The sequence below is a fragment of the Sorex araneus genome, chromosome X (genome assembly GCF_027595985.1).
Source record: "Sorex araneus isolate mSorAra2 chromosome X, mSorAra2.pri, whole genome shotgun sequence".
Lineage (NCBI taxonomy): Eukaryota > Metazoa > Chordata > Mammalia > Eulipotyphla > Soricidae > Sorex > Sorex araneus.
Genome location: NC_073313.1, coordinates 278,568,381 through 278,589,620, shown reverse-complemented (window position 1 = coordinate 278,589,620; position 21,240 = coordinate 278,568,381). Strand labels below are relative to the sequence as shown.

The 21,240-nt window shown below is 49.6% G+C and overlaps 1 protein-coding gene across 1 annotated transcript; it reads right to left on the bottom strand.

Annotated features, from left to right (window-relative positions):
• Positions 1-1,321: 1,321 nt before the first annotated feature.
• EPCAM (epithelial cell adhesion molecule) lies at positions 1,322-20,647 on the bottom strand. The gene is made up of 9 exons (XM_055121297.1): positions 20,439-20,647; positions 17,279-17,386; positions 16,401-16,641; positions 15,065-15,130; positions 13,188-13,251; positions 11,814-11,915; positions 10,110-10,310; positions 7,015-7,059; positions 1,322-1,405 (listed from the first exon to the last, which is right to left on the bottom strand). The coding sequence occupies exons 1-9, from the start codon at positions 20,509-20,511 to the stop codon at positions 1,322-1,324; spliced, it is 984 nt and encodes a 327-aa protein (XP_054977272.1). The 5' UTR covers positions 20,512-20,647.
• Positions 20,648-21,240: the final 593 nt, after the last annotated feature.

Genomic DNA, 21,240 nt, shown 5'->3' with positions numbered 1-21,240 from the left:
AGCCGAGGTCGCAGCGGACCGTGGCGGGGGCCGCCCCTCGGGTCGCGACTCCGGCCACGGCGCGCGCTCGCGTCGCGCGCTGCAGCCGAGGGTTCGGTTCCCCAGCGCAACTCAGCCCAGAGCACCGCCGGGTATGGCCTGAAATTAAGAATTTTAAAAATCAGGGGCTGGAGCGATAGCACAGCGGGTAGGGCGTTTGCCTTGCACGCGGGCGACCCGGGTTCGATCCTCGACATCCCATATGGTCCCCTGAGCACCGCCAGGAGTAATTCCTGAAAGGAATTAGCAGAGCCAGGAGTAACCCCTGTGCATTGCCGGGTGTGTCCCAAAAAGCAAAAAAAAAACAAACTAAAAATTAGTTCAGGGGTTCTTGGGGGCTGCGCCGCGGGGGGAGCCGGGTGGGTGGAAAGCTGCTGCGTTGTTTAGGAACGTTTTCAAACCTGGTCTCTGCATCGTCTCTGCAGATGCACCTTCTCGGACCGAAGTGCGTGCTAGTGTTCTCTGTCTGAGGCCGACTCCCAAGGTGTGGAACTCAGGAGAGGGAGGGGCAACCAGGCGCTTCCTAGAAGTCAGTAGTAAGGAGCGAGGAAAGTCAGCGTGGGTTCAGGTTTTTGTTTGGGGGCCACACGCGGCGATGCTCAGGGGCTCCTCCCGGCTGTGCGCTCAGGAACCACTCCTGGCGGTGCTTGGAGGACCGTGGGGGATGCCGGGGGTCGAGCCCGGGCGGGGTGGCCTTGATTTGGCTTCACGCTGAGTGGCGGAGTTACCCACTTTGCACAGGTGTTGGGGCCGGGCCTTTGCAGCGGCTGGCGCAGCCCACCTGTCCGCCTGCCCGAGCCCCGGGTCCCCGGAACCAGAGGGAAGGAGACGCTCGGCCCGGGGCGCACCCCAGGCTGCGGAGACGGCGTAGGACCGTTCCCGCACCCGTTTTCCGAACCAGCCCTCCTCCGGCGGGGCCGAGGCCGAGTGGTGAGGGCCAGTCTCACCCGCAGCGACCACCGCCTGGGTTTAGGAAACACCGACCCGATTAAAATGCAGTTACAACACGGGAGGATTAGAACTGACTGTCTTAAGAGGCAGAGAAAGTGAGCTAGCTACTGGCTACAGCGTCTTCTATGCCCAACATCTTGTTTTGTTTTGTTTTGTTTTGTTTTTTGGTGTTTTGGGGTCACACCCAGCGATGCTCAGGGCTTACTCCTGGCTCTGTGCTCAGGAGTCACTCCTGGAGAGGCTCCGGAGGGGCTTAAGGGTCTGCCTTGTGCACACCTAGAGTCCTACCCGCCGTCCTCGCGCCTTGCCCCCCTCGCGGGTCCCTGGACGCCTAGAGCATCCTCTGGCCCGTGAGCCAGAATATCTGCAGTTTTGTCAGCTGAGGGCGCGGGAGACAGCGCTGGAGCCCCCAGCCCTGAAAGGGCAGCACCCCAGGGGAGCGGCCAGTGTCCCCGGTCAGCCAGCTTCCTGGACAGGACCGGAGTCAAAGCTCAGGCTTGGTCACCAGCCCTCTGTGAAGGTGGGTCACAGCCAGGGCCCTCGGGGACAGGTCTGTCGGGCAACTCGAAACCAGCCGTTGTCTAATGCAAAACAGCCAGGGGCCTGTGAAGACGGCAGAGTATAATGAGCTCCAGTACTATTTTGTTTATGGACACAGTCCTCTTTCCCCTCCAACCCTTAGAAATGCCAACGCTCTCGACCCCATTAAACAGGTGGGGCCGCCTACGGGCTCTAGCTGACCACCCCTGCCCTAGGGGCAGATTTTCTGCAACTTCCACCAAGCGAGTAAGTCAGTTCAGGTTGGCACCAGATTCCTGCTCAGAGGCCCCAGGTGGGAATTCCCAGCCTCAAGCCTGGGCACCCGCTCTGGCCATTAGCCTCAGGGATCGCACTTGAGCCCTATAAAGTTTTGTAACTCTGGGGACTGGAGAGAGCACAGCTGTAGTGGCAGGCCCTGGGTCAGTCCCCAGCACCCATGTGGTCTCTTGAGACCATGAGGAGTAAGTCTGAGCAGATCAGGGTTTCCCCCCACCACCACCACCCCTCGGGAAAAAAAAAAATCTATAACTTTGGGCCAGAGTGAAAGTACAGAAGTTGAGGTGTCCGCCTTGTATGCTTCACCCCAGCACTTATATAGTCTCTAGCACTGCCAGAAATAGCCCCTGAGCAACTCTGTGTATAACCCCAAACCCTCCAAAAACTAGAATTTTAAAAAATCATGGGGGCTGGAGCGACAGCACAGCGGGTAAGGTGTTTGCCTTGCACGTGGCTGACCCGGGTTTGATTCCCAGCATCCCATTGGGTCCCCCGAGCACCGCCAGGAGTAATTCCTGAGTGCAGAGCCAGGAGGAACCCCTGAGCATCGCCGGATGTGACCCAGAAAGCAAAAAATAAATAAAAATTAAAACATTCTGTAATTTTCTACTAGCTGTAACTGCTAACTACTACTCGCAAAATTATCACAAGCTTACCTTCTCAAGATACCACAAACATACTTACCTGTTTCCATAGGTCAGAAATCAGACTGAGCCTAATTGGGCCGTTTTCTCAGCCTCAGGATGTCTCAGAGTCAGCACGGCTCCAGTTGGAATTGGGCGCCCTTCCAGGCTCCCTGGCTGTGGGCTGAATTCTGTCCTGCAGTTGGGAGAGCCAAGGCCCTGAGACATTCCTTTATGGCTAATAGAGCAACCTGCTCTTTCTGTCATTCTCATATTACCTTTTAAATATTTGCCCAGAGGGTGGGATGGGGTGGGAGTGTCAGGAGGGGTACTGGGAACACTGGTGGTGGAGGGAAGGGTGATGGATGACTAAAACTCAATCATGAAAGCTTTGTAACTATCTCACAGTGATTCAATAAAATAAATAGCACTGTAGCACTGTCATCCCATTGCACATCAATTTGCTTGAGCGGGCACCAGTAACATCTCCATTGTGAGACTTGTTGTTACTGTTTTTGGCATATCAAATACGCCACGGGGAGCTTGCCGGGCTCTCCAAGAGGGACGGAAGAATCAAACCCACTTGCCCACCCAGAATCTCTTTCAGGCAGTGCTTTAAGAACTTTAATTGGGGGCTGAAGCGATAGCACAGCTGGTAGGGCGTTTGCCTTGGACGTGGCCGACCTGGGTTTGATTCTTCCGTCCCTCTTGGAGAGCCCGGTAACCCCTGAGCATCGCCAGGTGTGACCCAAAAAGCAAAGAGAGAGAGAGAGAACTTTAATTGTATCTATAGGATGCTTTCACTCTAGTCACAGTAACATAATCTTGGAGAGACAGTCACAGATCCTACCAAAGGGGAGGGGCTTAAGTAGGTTTTACACAAAAGCCTAAGAAACCTTGGGGACCATCAGCAAAGCATGAGCCATTAAGTCTAGGGGGCCAGGGTGACAGCTCAAATGGCTGAGCACGGGCTTTGCATATAGGAACCCCTAGCTCAATCTCATCAAATTTGGTCTCCTAGCATCTCTGATGTGGGCCCTGGACAAAATAAACTAAAAGTAGTATCTTCACTACTTTAAGGGCTGGGGGCTTTGGAGCAGTGCTCTGGAGTTACTTCCTGACTCTGCTCAAGGATCACTCCTGGGGGTGCTACAGGGATCATACGGGGCTGCCAGGCATCAAACCAGAACCAGATACATGGATAAAAAGGGCCTTACCTGCTGGATTCTCCCCTTCCCCTCTGTCCCTGCTTGCTTAGGCCACACCCAGCAGTGCTCAGGACTTAATCCCTAGCTCTGCAGGCAGGGATCACTCCTGATGGGGCAAAGGGACCAGAGGTGGTACCATACCTGTTATTCTATAGCTCCAACCCCTCGCATTATTTTTTTATAACTGTAACTTCATATAAAATGTGTTAGAACCATAATTATTTCTTCTGTAAGATGCCGCTTCTAATTCAATTAACCATAGAATTCAAGGTTCATTCTCCAATTCTGCTGGTCAAATTCTAATCTTTTTCTAAAACAGAACCTTAGATTCACTCATTGAATCCCCAGCACCCCAGAGGGGCCCCTGGGCACCACCAGGACGATCCCTGAGCACAGAGCAGGAGTAAGCACTGAGCACCACCAGGTGTGGCCCAAAAGCCAAAAATTAAAAATAAATGAAATTGATTCGTATGAAATTACACGTTATTCGGTATATGTTTTTTTGGTTTCAGGGTGGGAGGCACACCCAGCGGCTGCATACATGTCGAGTGTGCTACCTGCTGTACTATCTCTCTGACCCTTACATACATCCCTAGACATATATTGAACACGCTAGTATTCAAACATCTCTTACTGGGGAGTGGGTAACCTAGAGCTTTTTGGTTTGGAGGGGACCACACCCAGCGATGCTCAGGGGTTACTCCTGGCTCTGCACTCAGGGATCACTCCTTGGTGGTGCTCAGGGGACCCTATGGGATGCTGGGGATCAAACCAGGGTGAGCTGCATTCAAGCTCACCCTGTACTCTCTCACCAGCACCTCCCAAGCATTTCCGTTACTCCCCCTTCAGTTTCTGGCCACGCCTAGCAGTGCACAGGACCATTCTTTGCCAGGATGGAACCTGAGCCTCTTGAAGGCAAAGCAGGAGGAAATCCGATTCATCACAACTCAAAGTTAGGAAATTCAGTTTTAAAATGTTTTATTTCATAGTTCATAAAAAAAGTTTATATGTACAAGACTCAAAGTAAATAGAAAGGCAGCTTTCAATCAGAAGTGGATGAGGCAGTAGTTATTTGAAGTCTACATTGTGTGGAAACATAGTTAATGCACACTTCAAAATTATGCTAATTTAAAATACGCAGCCAAGTTCTGGGTTTTACATCAGATCTGATCTGCCTACAGCTATGACACCTGTAAATTTTAAGATTGATAGTCAATTTCAAGCTGCTTATATCTGTGTACACATGTCACTGTTAGAAACGTGCTATGAACTAACGAAGCAGAAGTCCGTGAAGATCTCCTCCAGCTCCCAGAGATCATCTATTTGTAATCCGAATCCATTCACTAAATCTGCTTCCATGCACTCTTGAAAATAGTAGTTTATGACAGTTCCCGACGCATCTCACCCATCTCCTTTATCTGAAATAAAGGGGGGAAGGGGACAATATGTTAAACTTTTCAATCTTTTGTAAACTCTGGAGAAAATTTTAAGAGAAACTATTAAAGAAGAAAGCGAGATGATTCTCTTCTACATTTCTGAGACTTGTAAGTCCGCAATCTAGCTATTTAGAGGTGGCCAAGGAGACGAGCAGTAGATAAGGCAGGCCTTTAACATAGCTAAGGCACTTCTTAAACTTGGGCCTTTTATTTGCTGGGGGGTGGGGGTGGGGGGGCGGGGTCATACTCAGGCATGCTCTGGACTTACTCCTGGCTCGGCACTGAAGAATTACTCCTAGCAGTGCCCCAAGAACCATAAGGGACACTGGATATTGAACCCGGGTCAACTTCTTGCAAAGCAAATGCCCTACCCGCTCCAGCCCCAAACTTGTGCCATTTTAAAAATGTAGGTAGGGGCTGGAGTGATAGCACAGCGGGTAGGGCGTTTGCCTTGCATGCGGCCGACCCAGGTTCGATCCCCAGCATCCCATATGGTCCCCTGAGCACCCCCAGGAGTAATTCCTGAGTGCAGAGCCAGGAGTAACCCCTGTGCATTGCCAGGTGTGACCCAAAAAGCAAAAAAAAATAAAATAAAAATGTAGGTAGAACCAATCCATTTTGTTAGAATATTAATTTGTTGCGTGGTTGTGGGGAACCACATGGAGACCAGAGGGGGTTTGGGACCTGACTAGCGACTCCATCAGAGCTCAGCCAACCATGCAGTGCTGGGACTCAGATTAGGGCTAGCCACGGGCAAGGTCAGTGCCTTGAGCCTGCATTCTCTCTCCGGCACCCCTCAGTCTTTTACATGTGAGGAAATTGATGCTCAGAATAAATGACTTGTCCCAGGTCCCACAATGACAAGCAGGCACAATGAACCAGACGCCAACCACTACCGTTGGCGGCATTTTGCCAAACACGAGACCAACTCGACCGCTGACTCCTTTCACCCTGAAACTGTCTGTTCTGTCCCCCCAGAAGTTTCCTTACTGGACCAGCTAGTGTCTGCACGGCCCCTCACCGTGCATTTGGACCTATTCAGTCCTAGACAGGGTCCTAGACCTGCAGTCACCAAACCAGTCAGCCAGGTGACACGTTCTCTTAGGTTTTTCTCGGTACTTTTACATTTTGAATATGGTTAAATATTAGTAAACAGTACATATAGAATTATAAAAACATAAATGTACCAACCTTGGTGGGCATAAGAGAAATACCAGTCATAGACAAGTATACTCAGATCTGATTCCAAGTGACAATCTCATGCTTTGGTTTCACAATAGGGCATATGACAAGCTAGTATGTGTCATATTTACTAAGATATAAATTCTTTAATTTTTTGGTTTTGGGATCAGACCTAGCAATGTGGGATATGGTACTGGAATCAAACCCTGCACCTTGCATATGTAAAGAAGATACTCTACCAGTGAGGCACATCCCTGGACCTCTTTTTTGTTGTTTGTTTTGAGTCACACCCAATCCATGCTCAGGACTTACTCCTGGCAGTGCTCGGGGGACCACATGGGATGCTGGGGACGAGCCTGGGTCGACCACATGTAAGGCCAGCTCCCTACTCACTGTGCCAAGACTCTGGCCCTGGCCCTCAATTTTCACTGGCACAAACAAATGAGGCAATTAGTCACAGTGGATCTGACGTAAGTTCACAAGAGTACGACTCTCAACACTGAGCATTCAACTGAATTTGATACCCTGTAAGATAAAGTCAGACTTCTAATTCCATGACTGCAGAGACAGAACTCAAGATAAAGTGAGGTGCCACGAAACTCACAGAAAAATTTAGGTACGAGCCCTATTGAGTCCTTGCATCTAGAACTGCACCAGGCAAGGTCTACAGTGTCACCGAGAGTTCCGATTCTGGGGAGATGCAGCGATTATTGGAAATAAGATTAAACAAGCACCTTCTGAATTAAGTCGACCACTTACCTCAGCCTTCTGATACTTTGTGCTCCTGCTCTTTCTGGATATAACCTGAAAGGGAGAACAATCAATTACGACTCTCAGTCTGCTATCCAGATAAAGTTTATATAAAGTGAACGACCCTCTCTCCTTTAACATACATAATGCCGATCTGAACAAATTCAATTTGAAAATAACAGTAAACTATTAATTACTAATTCTAATCAACTTACTAATTCTCTACTGAAGGGGAGAGGAAGAGGGGAAGTTATTACAAGCAGAAAAACCCAAAGGCTGCAAGAAAACAATGAATAATCTGTAACATAGCTTATAGACTGCTATGCAGCCTTCCATATCTTAGTATTTTAGTGTTTGTACCACTATTCCACTCTAACATATACACATATGCATATGTCTTAAGGATGTGACAATGGGGACATCACTGCATTTCTCTGCACAGCCTAGAACAGTATCTCAAAAATCCGTCCAGATCAAAATGGGCTATTACAGAAAGTGTCTTTTTCTTTGTAGCTTTTGCATAACAAGTGGTACACAGCTTGTATATATACTGTGTGTGTGTGTGTGTATATATATATATATAACTTACTCCTTAATTCTCCTACTGACATGGACTCTGTAAGCTTCCAAATTTGCCCATCCTGGCTAATATATAAACTTGAGCAGCATTTTTATGCGATGGGTTCAGTTCATACAGAGGAGATTTCTATGCCCATTGCCTTCAGCCTTTTGGCTATGATCAAGTATAGATTTTGATGCCCAGTTTTTCTCTTTTTTTTGCTTTTTGGGTCACACCCAGCGATGCACAGGGGTTCCTCCTGGCTCTGCACTCAGGAATTACTCCTGGTGGTGCTCAGGGGACCATATGGGATGCTGGGAATCAAACCCGGGTCGGCCTCGTGCAAGGCAAACGCCCTACCAGCTGTGCTATTGCTCCAGCCCCTCGATGCCCAGTTTTTCATGTCTACTTGACATGTCAAACACTTCTAAAAACTGTTGACTCATACTTCTTGCCGCTCTTGTAATTTATACATCAGTTTCTAAGAATTTATTACAAATACCATTTCTTGGTGTGGTTTTTTTTTTTCAACAGTAGTAATGATGCTTTTTTTCTTTTTCGTACTTTGACTATTTCCCCCAGTTTATCATTGGCTTTTGTTTTTGTTTGGGGGCCACAGCTGGTGATGCCCAGGGGTTACTCCTGGCTCTGTGCTCAGGGGACCATGTGGGGTGCTGAGGATGAAAGCCAGGCTGGCTGGATGATAGGCAGACACAGCCCCGCAAGCAGGCAGGCACCCTCACTGGACTAACACAGGGCCTTGCTGACTTCCCGCTTTGTTTGGGGGCCACCCCTTGATGTGCCTGGAGGCCGGAGCCCAGGCCTCCTGCATTCAAGGCATGTTCACGCCCCTCCGCTCTCTAGCCCCCAAGCGCTGGTCTCTCACTGTGCCCTACTTTTGCCATGACAAACACTTTCTCCTTTCTGGGGTGGGTCGTATCCATCAGTGCCCGGGATCAAACCTGGGCATCTGCATGCAAGTTAAGAGTGTTCAAGCCCTCTGAGCTATCCAGCTGCCCTACTCCTCTTTATTAGAGGGGCCACAGCCAGCAGTGTTAGGGGCCACGCGGCAGCGGATGGGATTCAGCCGAGCACTTGTGCATGCACTCGGCCACCCAGTTCTTTCCAGCAACCAGAATGTTTCACGTTGGCATTGTTTTTGTTTTCTATCTTTGTGTGTTTGCGCACCACACCTGGCGGTACTCGGAGCAGTGCCAGGGACTCAGAACGAATCAGCTGCACCCAAGACAAGCGCCTTACCTCCTGCACTATCTCTCCGACCCAGAGCAGAAAACACAAGCTCCTCAAGTTCCTGAATTCTTCAGCTGGTGATGCTGAGGTTGAAGCCTCTTCTAGAACACTGCTTCTCCAATTAATGGTTTTCTGAAGTAGTGCTAGATTAAATTTGCTACTCTATTTAGTATTTGGGGAGGGAGATTTTGGGTCATATTTGACAATGCTCAGTGGCTTACTCCTGGCTCTGAGCTCGGGGGTCACTCCTAACAGTGCTCAGTGGACCATAGGTGGAGGGTGAGCTGTGTGCAAGGGAAACAATTTTGCCTCTCTACTATCTCTCTAGCCCTTCTATTTAGAATTTTTACTTTATGTTTTTCTCTTTTTTTTTGCTTTTTGGGTCACACCCAGCAATGCTCAAGGGTTTCTCCTGGCTCTGCACTCAGGAATTACTCCTTGCAGTGCTTGGGGGACAATATGGGAGGCCGGCTGCTTACAGGGCAAATATCCTACCTACTGTACTATGGCTCCGGCCCTGTTTCTCACTTTTAACTCTTTGTTTATTACTCTTAATTCTTTTATGTGTTAACTGGAATTTGGTGGTGGTTCCATTTCATTGAATGGATTCAGCATCCAAATATTTGATACCAATTCTGGTAGGAGTGTTTGATTGTTCGCTGTGAGTAGAACTGATGGATATTTGCTGTATGAAACAAGCAAAACTGTCCTTTGAGATGTTGAGCTAGTCTCAAATAAGTATCCTTTATAAAATGCCTACTAGATAAAAAGCCACCAGCTCGGGGCTGGAGCGATAGCACAGCAGGTAGGACGTTTGCCTTGCACGCGGCCAACCCGGGTTCGATTCCCAGCATCCCATATGGTCTCCTGAGCACCGCCAGGGGTAATTCCTGAGTGCAGAGCCAGGAGTAACCCCTGTGCATCGCCGGGTGTGACCCAAAAAGCAAAAAAAAAAAAAGCCACCAGCTCATGAATGTAGAGAGTTTTTTAAAAAATATCTGGCTCATTGGGGGCTGGAGTGATAGCACAGCGGGTAGGGCGTTTGCCTTGCACGCGGCCGACCCGGGTTCGATTCCCAGCATCCCATATGGTCCCCTGAGCACCGCCAGGGGTAATTCCTGAGTGCAGAGCCAGGAGTGACCCTTGTGCATCGCCAGGTGTGACCCAAAAAGCAAAAAAAAAAAAAAAATATCTGGCTCATCGCTGTTTTGGAGCACAGATATGGCTCTTTCATTTATCTCCTCTTCTTGGAAAAACACTCCTCTCAGTGAGAATTTACTTGTTCCGTACTCACCAGCACAACAATTCCGGCTATAACTGCTAATGTGACGACCACAATGACAGCAATGATCCCAGCTTGCAGACCCTGCATTGAAAATTCTGGTAGTTTTTCATCAACATAATAAATTAAAGTTCGACCAGGATCCAGTTGCAGTTGTTCTCCGTCTATTGTCAGGTCCATTTTTTTGTTAAGGAACAAGGATTCATCTTTGACCTATAGTGAGGAGAAGAGCAATTTAAAACAAAACCAACCACTCGGGGCTGAGAGATGGTGAGGCAGTTAAGGCACCTGCCTTGCACGAGGCCAACCCTGATCTGATCCCCAGCACCCCATGTGGTCCCCACAGCCCTGCCAGGAATGATCCCTGAACACAGAACCAGAAGCAAGCCCTGAGCACCAGCGGATGTGGCCCAAAGGTCAGAAAAAAGAAAACCGACCATGGACACATAATTACACACCAATTATGTACTAACAGTACTGCCGCCAACAATCTCTCTGGTTTCCTGTGATAATAATCTCATATGGGGGCTGGAGCAATAGTACAGCAGGTAAGGTCCGCATGCAGCCAACCTGGGTTTATCCCTGATATCACATATGGTGTCCTGAGCACCACCAGGAATGATTCCTGAGTGCAGAGCCAAGAGTAACTCCTGGGCATCTGAGTGTGCTCCAAAAACTTAAAAAAAAAAAAAATAGAATGAAACTAATACAGTATGGGCAAATATTGAACACACACAGAAGTATAGCCCACTGTACTATCTCTCTGGTCCCAGGCAAACTATCTTAATCATATTAGTCAGACATTTCTAACATAGTCTCTTTGGTGAGTTGCTTTTTGATTTATTTTTTTGAGCCACACCTGGAGGTATTCAGGGCTACTCCAGTCCGGTGCTCAGGGAACCACACCGTGAGCCAAGGATCAGACTTGTGCCACACGTGCACTCTCCTTCCCACCATGCTGTCTCACGTGGCCTCTCATTCACGGACATAGAATAGGGGAAGACTAAACAACTAAGTAACTGCCAAAGGGTAAGGAGTAATAATTACAAAAACATATTCTAGGTAGAACCATTTGATAAAAGGTATAAATCCACAGTCATGGTAAGAAAGAGGATTGCGGGGCCAGGGAAACAGCCCTAAGAGCTGGAACACGCATGAAGCCTGCAGGAGGCCTGGGTCAGGCCCTGGCACCGCGCGGTCCCCCGGGAACAAGCAAAGAGTAGCCCCCCATATCAGAGGCAAGGACAGACCATCCTACCCCCCCAGGGGAGAGGGGCCAGCTCAGAGGGCTAGGGCTCAAGCTTGACAGGAGGAGGCCAAGGTCAATCCCCAGTAGGCCTGGGCCCTTGGCACCTTCGACATGGGCCCCAGGACCCCGTAAGCACAGCTGCGAACACCCTTTAAAAAGAAGCAAGAAGGCAATAGTAAAAGGCGCAATAGCAAGGACAGAACCAACCACAGCACAAGAGCCATTGGAGAGGAGACAGATATGTGCATCTATCAGGTGGGAGAGGCCTGCAAGGGCCAGGCAGAGGAGGGAGCGATCTGCGCACGCAGCAGAGAGAAGTCAGAGATTTGGAGAGATCCGTACACACATCAGCCAGAAGAAAGATTTCTCTCTAAGAGGAGAAACAGTGAAAAATTTTGAGTCCACTGAGGCATAACAGACATTATTAAACCAACTAACAACAAAAAAACAGGGAACATTATACTCACATCTTTTTCAAGGTAATAAGCCACATCAGCAATATCCACATCACTCTGGGTTTTTTGAGTAGAGTTTTGCATGAGATCAATAGTGATAATATCATTCTTATACTGGGAGGAAAATGGGAAAACACAAATTAATAACATAATCAAAACCACATGAAGGTTTCATTGTCCTAAGTCACAGGTTAACTTTCTGTAACCTGTGTTTTATGTATAATGAGGGTGTTTTTTCCCATTAGTGTGTAACTGGTAACTGAGTTTATCACTCATTTCATTTTTTTAAATCTTTGGGTAAAGCTGCAATGCAATTACAATGAACATTTTCTTTGCAAGAGAATATTCTACTTCAAAGACGATTAAAATGTATTCATATAAAAGATAGCATCTGGTTAGAACCACTTTAGTTAAAACTAAAAGACAGAGCTGGAAAGAATATTGTGGGTAGGGCGTGCCCTGCACACAGCCAACCCAGGGTAGAGTCCCCATAAGGTCCTCTGAGCCCTGCCAGGTATTATTCCAGAGCACAGAGCCAGGAGTAACCCCTGAGCATTGTTGGGTGTGGCCTTCAAAATTTAAAAAAAAAAAAAAAAAAACTAAGCTAAAACACAAAAGAAATGAAACCCAAAATGTAATATGCTATATTATGCTTTCAGGGAACAAAAATATGTAACACTCCCCTCTCATTACAAACCACACCAGTTTTAATCTTGAAGCACTTAGGAATAAAGTGCTATTGCCTTTATTGTTTCCTCAAGAATTCCCTCACACAGGGGCTGGAGAGATAGCACAGCGGGTAGGGCGTTTGCCTTGCACGCGGCCGACCCGGGTTCAAATCCCAGCATCCCATATGGTCCCCTGAGCACGGCCAGGGGTAATTCCTGAGTGCAGAGCCAGGAGTAACCCCTGTGCATCGCCAGGTGTGACCCAAAAAGCAAAAAAAAAAAAAAAAAAAAAAAAAAAGAATTCCCTCACACAATTCAGAGCTCTCACACAGTCTAGAGCTCCCTCACTTTATTCTAGCATTTTCAACCACAGTTGAGAAGTTCGGGGAACCCTCGTTAGGCCTGGCTCCTTGAAGCTGAGAACAGTAAATATGCAACAAAATTAAGAATCCTGAAGATTTCCAGTAAACCATAGTAGCGCATGCAATGATACTGAGACATTACACTTTCTTTAATGGTAAACTAAAGTTTTTCAGAGCTGTAGAAGGGAAACAATCATATGAAATTTGCATTAAATTAAAATCACTAGGGACTTGGGGTTGGAGCAATAGCACAGTGAGTAGGGTGTTTGCCTTGTACATGGTTGACCCCAAAAAATAATAGGAAAATAAAAAATAAAAGTAAACTCTCACCCAAAAAAATAATAAAAATATCTTACCAAAATATTTGTGATAAATTTTGGATCCAGTTGATAACGAGATGATATTACTTGGATGAGTGCTCTGTAAGGAAAAATTTGTTTTTAAAAAATGTCTATACTTTATTTATAACATTACGAATCATATTTGGGAGGCTGGAGCAATAGCACAGTGGGTAGGGTGTTTGCCCTGCACGTGGCCGACCTGGATTTGATTCCCAGCATCCCATATGGTCCCCTGAGCACTACCAGGGATAATTCCTGAGTGCAGAGCCAGGAGTTACCCCTGTGCATTGCTGGCTATAACCCAAAAAGAAAAAAAAAAAATCATATTTGGTACTTTGTTTTCGAAGAATCTGTAGAACCCAGGGAAGGTCTCAGTGGTAAATATGTGAGGCCATAGTCCTAGCACCACAGGGACAGTAAAGAAACCATCTGCCAGGGCCAGAGCAGTAGGGCAGTGGGTAGGGAGCTTGCCTTGCAGGCAGCTGACCCGAGTTTGATCCCCTGTATCCTGTACGGTCCCAAGCACCACCTGAACTGACTCCTGAATGCAGAGCCAGGAGTTACCTCTGAGCATCGCCAGGAGTAGCCCAAAATGCAAAGAGAAACAATTTGTCTATATTCTTCAAAAATATCAGTACAATGAAAAAATAGAGACTAGACATCATTCCAGTAAGAGGCTAAGCAATAACAAACTAAATATAACACATAACCCTAGTCTGGCTCCTGAACAGAGGACAGTAAACAGCTACAAAGAACGACTTGGGAAGACTGAAACAGTGACATATAAAATTACATTTCAGAATTCGGGCAATTTGGGCTGGAACGATCGCTCAGAAAGCGAGTGCAGGCTTCCCAAGGGGGAGACATGGGCTCCGTCACGGCCAGAGTGATCCTGAGCACTGAGCACCTAGCTGGGAGCACGCTCGGGGTACTGGCAGGTTAAGCCCAAGGCCAAAACCAGGACTTTCCCTAAATCTGCTAGGTGCACACTGACTATGTAAGCAAATGCCTTTTGTTCCTAGAAAAACAAACCAGGACCGAAAGGGCATGATGTTGGGCCAGAGAGACAGGGCAGCCCAACCGTACTGGAGCAGAGCCTGGCCCGATTCCTGGGGACAACCAAGTCCCCTGAGCACCACCAGGGGTCGTGCAACAATGATTGTAACCCCCAAAAACCCAACCGAAGAGAGACATAATGTGGGGACCAAAGACAGCACAGGGTTTCTGTGCTTGCCTTGCAAGACGCCAACGGTTTCCTGCACAGCCTCATCCGACTCCCTGAGCACTATTCAGGGGGCCTAAACCTCCCCCACACACAAGGGACATGTCACAACCTGCTCTCACATGGCTCTGGAAAAGTTCCTACAGCATGAGGAATTACACAGCAAACTCACACACATACACATATCCAGGGGAAATGTGGCTTAGCCGTGGAGTGCCAGGTCAGCATGCATGAGGTCTGGGACCAAGCCCAGCACTATGAAAGGGGAACAGGGCGAGATGCTTGCTGAGGACAAGTGAGGGGCACTAAAGGGGCCTGAAGCGATAGCACAGCGGGTAGGGCGTTTGCCTTGCACACGGCTAACCAGGGTTTGATTCCCAGCATCCCATATGGTCCCCCAAGCACCGCCAGGAGTAGTTACAAAGCCAGGAGTAACCCCTGAGCATCACCAGGTGTGACCCAAAAAGCAAAAAAAAAAAAAAAAAAGTGAAGGGTGCTATGGACATTTGTCCCATTCTTACAAATCAATTTTAAAAGGTTAGAAACATTATTTTTAATATCTTCCTTTCAGGAAAATGCAAAAGCACTTGAAGTTGTTATAGTTTCCTAATGGTGAATGGATTTGAATGCCACCTATGCAAACAGTGGATTTCATATTCTTAGCACTTACGTCCTCAAACTTTCAACTTCAAAAGGCTTTTCTCTCTTTTTATGTCTTAGTTCAATGATGATCCAGCTGTAGAGTAAAAGACAACAGTGATTGACAATAACAACTCAGTCTTTTATTAGGGCTGCAGAAGAAGTAACAGAAAGTATTTATGCAATAGATGTGCCTTTTATTTCCTCCCCAGCCGTAAGTCTTTCATAAAGAATTTATCTCAAGGCCAGGGGATAACACAGGGCTGAGACTCCTGCCCTTTGTGCTGCAAATCCTGCTTCTATCCCAAGTCCCACAGGCCACCAGTACTGCCAGGAGCAGCCACCAGGCAGAGTTGGGAATAGCCCCAGGCACAACCTGGGATGGCCCAATGAATTTATCCAGGAGAGGGTGCCATACCCAACACTAATTCTCTGGCCTCTGGCTACCACACTAGGTCACATCAAGTCAAATTTAGTTGTCACGCTGGGCCATGTCCACCTGGTGTCCACCAGGCACCAACAGACAAGTAACCTCGAAGTCCCAGAAGAAGGAAACAGTGCCTGCCTTGACCGCTCTCTGGTTTCCATCCCTTCCAATAAAATCATTTAGGCTAAAACTAGCTTGAGTTTCTGTTTCTTTATGTTACACAATCTGGAAGATAACCACTAATCACTTTTAAACACCATCAATGAGCCAATATTCTAATAGCGTCAATGGTCATATACCAAACACTAACTTGAAAATACTTGAAAATACTGGCTAACGGTGGGCTAGCATTGGTGAGAGACCACTGGCCCTGCCCGTTCAATCTGGGCACTGCCAGCCCAGTAAAATGTTGAAGAGTTTTAATCTAAATTACAAAAGGAAAATTGTTTCATAGGCAAAACAAAAACACTAGAAATACCAGTTCAGTCGGCAAAACAAAAGCCATCCCAAACAGAAAGCGTCAGGAAACTATACTGCTAGTAAACTCGTACACCCTGCCAGGCTGCTGAGCTGGCGACGTCGGTCCTAGGGAGGCAGGTTAGCTGGGGCCCTAGGGACAAGGCTTCTCACTGCACAGCTCTTTGGCAGCTTCTATGCGGCCCCACAACATCTAACTGCGTATTGAAAAAATAAACTCGGCAATGGGGGCCAAAGCCATAGCACAGCGGGGAGGGCGTTTGCCTTGCACGCGGCCAACCCGGGTTCGGTGCCCGGCATCCCGTACCCTGGGCACCGCCAAGAGTAATTCCTGAGTGCAGAACCAGGAGTAACCCTTGAACATTGCCGGGTGTGACCCAAAGAGAAAAAATGAAAGTAAATAAGCATGACAAAAAGCATTGAAAAGAAGCACGAAAAAGCAGGCTGGGCAGCCCCAACTCACTAGGTCCGCACTCTCTCGGAACAGGTCATTTCGGTGGCCTTGTCGGTCCTGCGGACACCAGCAGTGTTCACACACCAGCACGTGGTGGTGCCGTTGCACTGCTTGGCCTTGAAGAGCCCCATGTTGTCACACTCGGGGTCGTAGAGCCCATCATTGTTCTCGATGGCGCCCTCGGGCTTCACTCTTCTCCCAGCCTTGCTGCTACTCATCTCCGCCTTCATCACCAAACATTTGGAAGCCACTGGAAAGAAAACTTAACATCAATCTGAGAAGAATCAACGGTGCAATTTTACACTTAAGGGGGAACGGGTTTTTTTTTATTAAATTTATTTATTTTTAATTAGTGAATCACTGTGAGGGTACAGTTACAGATTTATACATTTTTGTGCTCATGTTTCCCTCATACAAAGTTTGAGAACCCATCCCTTCACCAGTGCCCACTCTCCACCAGTAAACCCAGCATCCCTCCTACCCTCCCCAATCCCATCTCCCACCCCCCCTGCCCCACCCTGCCACTGTGGCAGGGCATTCCCTTTTGTTCTCTCTCTCTAATTAGGTGTTGTGGTTTGCAATAAAGGTGTTGAGCTGCCACTGTGTTCAGTCTCTAGTCTGTATTCGGCCCACATCACCCTTCCCCCGCATGGCGTCCGACCACATTATACTTGGTGATTAAGGGGGAACGTTTTAATCCAAACTCCTAAGGCCAAGGATTATGATAGACTTAGATATTCCCATTCTCACTTTCTAAAGGCAAGAGCTTTGCTAGGAAACAAACTGCTTCACACGTGATCCGATGCCAAAACTTTCCATATCCAGGCATGAAGGAAAGATCCTCAGATGTGAGTGCGCTGGACAGGCCATGAAGACACACTACTTACATTTTGAGCAGACCACAGTATGCTGCGTGCCGAGCGAAGTGCACTGGCATTGGCCATTCGAGTTCAGGGAGCAGTTGGTTGTCAACTTATAGTTTTCACAGACACAGTCTACAGGAAGGGGGGAAAAATACTCATTAAAATGTGAATCTAGGGGCTGGAGCGAAAGCACAGCAGGTAGGGCGTTTGCCTTGCACGCGGCCGACCCAGGATCGATTCCCAGCATCCCATATGGTCCCCTGAGCACCACCAGGAGTGATTCCTAAGTGCAGAGCCAGGAGTAACCCCTGTGCATCGCCGGGTGTGACCCAAAAAGCAAAAAAAAACAAACAAAAAAAAAACCAAAATGTGAATCTAACAACTATCAATTCTGGTGTCGCAGCTAAATTATATTCTCACAATAATGTCCAACTTATAGGAAAATCATCTAAAAAAGCATTCCTGGTGCAGGAGTGATAGCACAGCGGGGAAGGTGTTTGCCTTGCTGGGTTCTATTCCCAGCATCCCTTATGGTCCCCTGAGAACCGTCAGGGGTAATTCCTGAGTGCAGAGCCAGGAGTAACCCCTGAGCATCGCCAGGTGTGACCCAAAAAGAAAAAAAAATTAAAAATTAAAAAGCCTGGGGCTGGGGGATAGATCAGCGGATAGGGTGTTTGCCTCTCGTGCTGCCAACCCAGGTTCAATTGTCCCCCAAGCACTGTACGTCACTGGGTGTAACCCAAAAAGCCAAAAAAAAAAAAAAAGCATTCCTGAGGACTCTAACATTGGATAGTTAATTTTGGTTGCTTTGTTTGTTGGGTTTGGGTTTGGGGGCCACACCCAGGGCACTCAGGGCTCATTCCCGAGAGGAAATGGGAACCTGGGATTCAAACTGGGTCAGCCCTGAGCAAGGCAAAGGCCCTACAGCTGTCCTATCACTCCGTCCTGTTTAACAAAGAATAATCCAGCTCTCCAAATTTCAGCCTTTAAAAGATGCCTGATTTTAGCTTCTTTCCTCCCGCAAGATGAACCACTGGCTGGAGGTCACCAGCTCTTCCTGGGCCCGGACCCCAGGCTCCCTGCATGCCGGAGCCGGGTGGAGCCTAGCACGGCAGGTCAACTACACTGAGCTCAGAGCAGGCCCAGAGCACTGCTGAGAGTTGTCCGAAAAGACAAAATCGCAATTCTAGGATCTGTGAATAATTCACAGCCGCACGACCCCCAAGTCCCCTCCCCACATTTCTTATTATTCTCTCAGCTTTATTTGATTTTGATTTGAGGGTCACCTCCAGAAGTGCTCTGGGCTTATTCCTGGCTCTATACTCAGGGATCACTCCTGGCGGTACTCGAGGAAGCAGACGGGTTGCCGGGGGTCCAACCTGGGTTGGCTGTGTGGAAGGCAAGTGCCTACACTTTTCTTGGCCCCAGCTACACCCAATGTTGAAAGTGACCCCAAGTAGCCCATCTTGAGTATTAATGTTAGTTTAGTAGTTAGAGCTAAGACTCTCAACAATTCATCTTAACTTTCAATTGACAAGTCCATTTAATTCTTTTTGGTTCCTGTATTATCTGGTCCCTAAACCAAAGAATTTTTATACTGAATTCATATTACAAGTTGTCTTTAATTTTTTTCTGTTTAAATTATAATCACTATGAACCACATCTATAATAGCCTATGGAGATCCCAAAAGGAAAGTTGAATCTCTGTCGTCATACCGCACCTTACCACCCTCCTCAAAGCACATTTTTTCAAGCCAAAACACGAAATTTGAAAGGCTCTCAGCACTGGGAGTGGGGCTCAGTAGTCCAGCACTGGCCTTGCTGGTGAGGTCCTAAGTTTGATCCCCAGCACAGTTGGGAGTGAGCCTACAGCCGGGGGACGGAGGCACTGGGTGTAGCCCCAAAACAAAACAAACAAAAAAATTCTTTTGAAATTAAAAGACCTGTCAGATACAATGGTCTGTACATAGTAAGTACTGGCACTTTGGTTTATGTTTCGTATTTTTTCTTAAACAATTAATTATTTGCTTTTTAGGTCACACGGCAATGCTTAGGGGCTACTCCCGGCTTTGCACTCTGGAATCACCCCCCGCGGTGCTTGGGGGACCATGTGGGATGCCAGGAATGGAACCCTGGTCAGCCTTGCAGCACAAAAAGGCCTTGCTTGCCCTCCCCGCCGTCCTACCCCTCCGGCCCCTTTAAGTTCAGTCTTTCCCCTCAAACTGGAGGCAAGAAACACTTTAAGATGATTTTCAAAGTGAAATGAATTCAGGTCTTGGTACAAACGAAGAAAGAAATTAACTTTTCCCAGAACGCCTCGTCAGCTGTCCACTTCACTCCTAGCCACCTATTCACAACAGAGAGCAGTCAAGGTATTTATTCCGGATTAAGAAGAAAAAATACTCAAGCGAACAGCGCCTCGTTTGGACAAGGAGATGTCGCACACTTCTCTCACAGCTTAAACCCTGCAGGCGGGCAGGGCGGTGGGCGCCAAACAATAATCAGAAATCACAATAAATCGTGCTTTGCAGGCTACAAGAAGTGGAAACTTGCCCTTTAGGGAACGGTACACACTGCTGGCACAAAACTGCGTTTAGGATTAACGTGATGTCTAAAAGAGAAATAAACTCATTATTTAACCACGGGACTTCTTCCGAGGGAGGACACTGGTCTTCAAGCTTTTGTCCGACGTCTGCGTTTAGCACGTAACGCTGCCGGTACTGCTGCGCCTCCACCGCGAACGCGGGGGCTCGGCCCAGGGGGTCCTAAGGAAAGCGCCCGCCGCCCGCCCACCCACCACCGGCCAGGAGACCGCGGGCGCAGGTGCACGGCGGCCCGGCAGCTCCGGGCGCCCGTCCCCGTCCCCGAGGCCCCGCCGCCCCGCCGCCCCCGGCCCCAGGCCCCCGGCCCCCGGCCCCTGACCCCGAGGCCCCGCTGTCCCGGCGTGCCCTGTCCCCCGGGCCCCTGTCCCCGAGTCCCAGAAGTCCCCAGCGCTCCCGCTCCCCGAGGCCCCTGTCCCCGACCGAGTCCCAGCGGGCCCCGCTCCCCCGGCCCCCGGCCCCGGCCCCGCGGCAGAGAACGACCCGGCGCCCCCGCTGCCGCCCGGGGACGCGTCAGTGCGCGCGGGCGGGGGCCCCCGGGGGTCCCCGGCCCTTCCCGCCGCGACCGCCCCGCCCGGCCTCACCTGACTGCGCGCCGGCCAGCGTGGCCGCGGCCAGGGCCAGCAGGAGCCCGAGCGCGCCCTGCAGGGGCGCCATGCTGCGACGGCGACGGCGACGGCGACGGCGACGGGCTCCGCGGGGTCCGGCCGGCCGGGGTCGGTGCAGGCGCTTGCGGGCGGGCCGGGGTCGGGGCTCGCCGGCCGGGGTCGGCGCAGGCGCTCGCGGACGGGCCGGGCCGGGGTCGGGGCTCGCGGGCCGGGGGCCGGGGTCGGTGCAGGTGCGCGCGGGCCGGGTCGGGGACGCCGAGTGCGCGCGGCGCGGCCCCACCTGGCGCCTCCACCTGGCGGCCCCGCCCCGCCGCCGCCTCCCGCCGTGAGTCACCAGCCGCCCCTCCCCCGCCGCCAGGTGCGCCGGCTCCACTGGGGGCACCGGGGCTGCTCTCCCCGGGACCTGAGGCGGGTGGCGAGGCCGAGGGGGCGGCCCCTACCGGGGGACAAAGAGGCAGGAGACTGCGCGGGCGCAGCTGGGCAGGCGACCTTGGCGCGCGCCCCTGCCACTGCGGCCGGAGACAGACCCTGCTCTTCCTTGTGACCGGCCTGTCGCCTGTCGCTAAGAAGGCCCTGCCGGGCGGGGGTAGGGGACTCACCGAGTCGGGTGCTGGCAGTGAGACCACTCCGTTTCCGTTAACGTGAAGGAGTGTTGGAGGGCTGCAGAGAGGGCACAGCGCGCAGAGCACTGCGTCGACCCCATCGGATCCCCCATCCCATAGGGTCTCCGAGCACCCTCAGAGGGACCCCTGAGGGTGCTCGGAGTAACTAAGCATAA

Coding starts and splice junctions, on each gene's coding strand:
- EPCAM (XM_055121297.1), bottom strand. CDS start 20,511: ATGGCGCCCCTGCAGGGCGCGCTCGGGCTCCTGCTGGCCCTGGCCGCG. Junction 15,131..16,400: donor TCCGAGAGAGTGCGGACCTA/GTGAGTTGGGGC, acceptor TTTACTCTACAG/CTGGATCATCATTGAACTAA. Junction 11,916..13,187: donor AATTTATCACAAATATTTTG/GTAAGATATTTT, acceptor TTTTCCTCCCAG/TATAAGAATGATATTATCAC.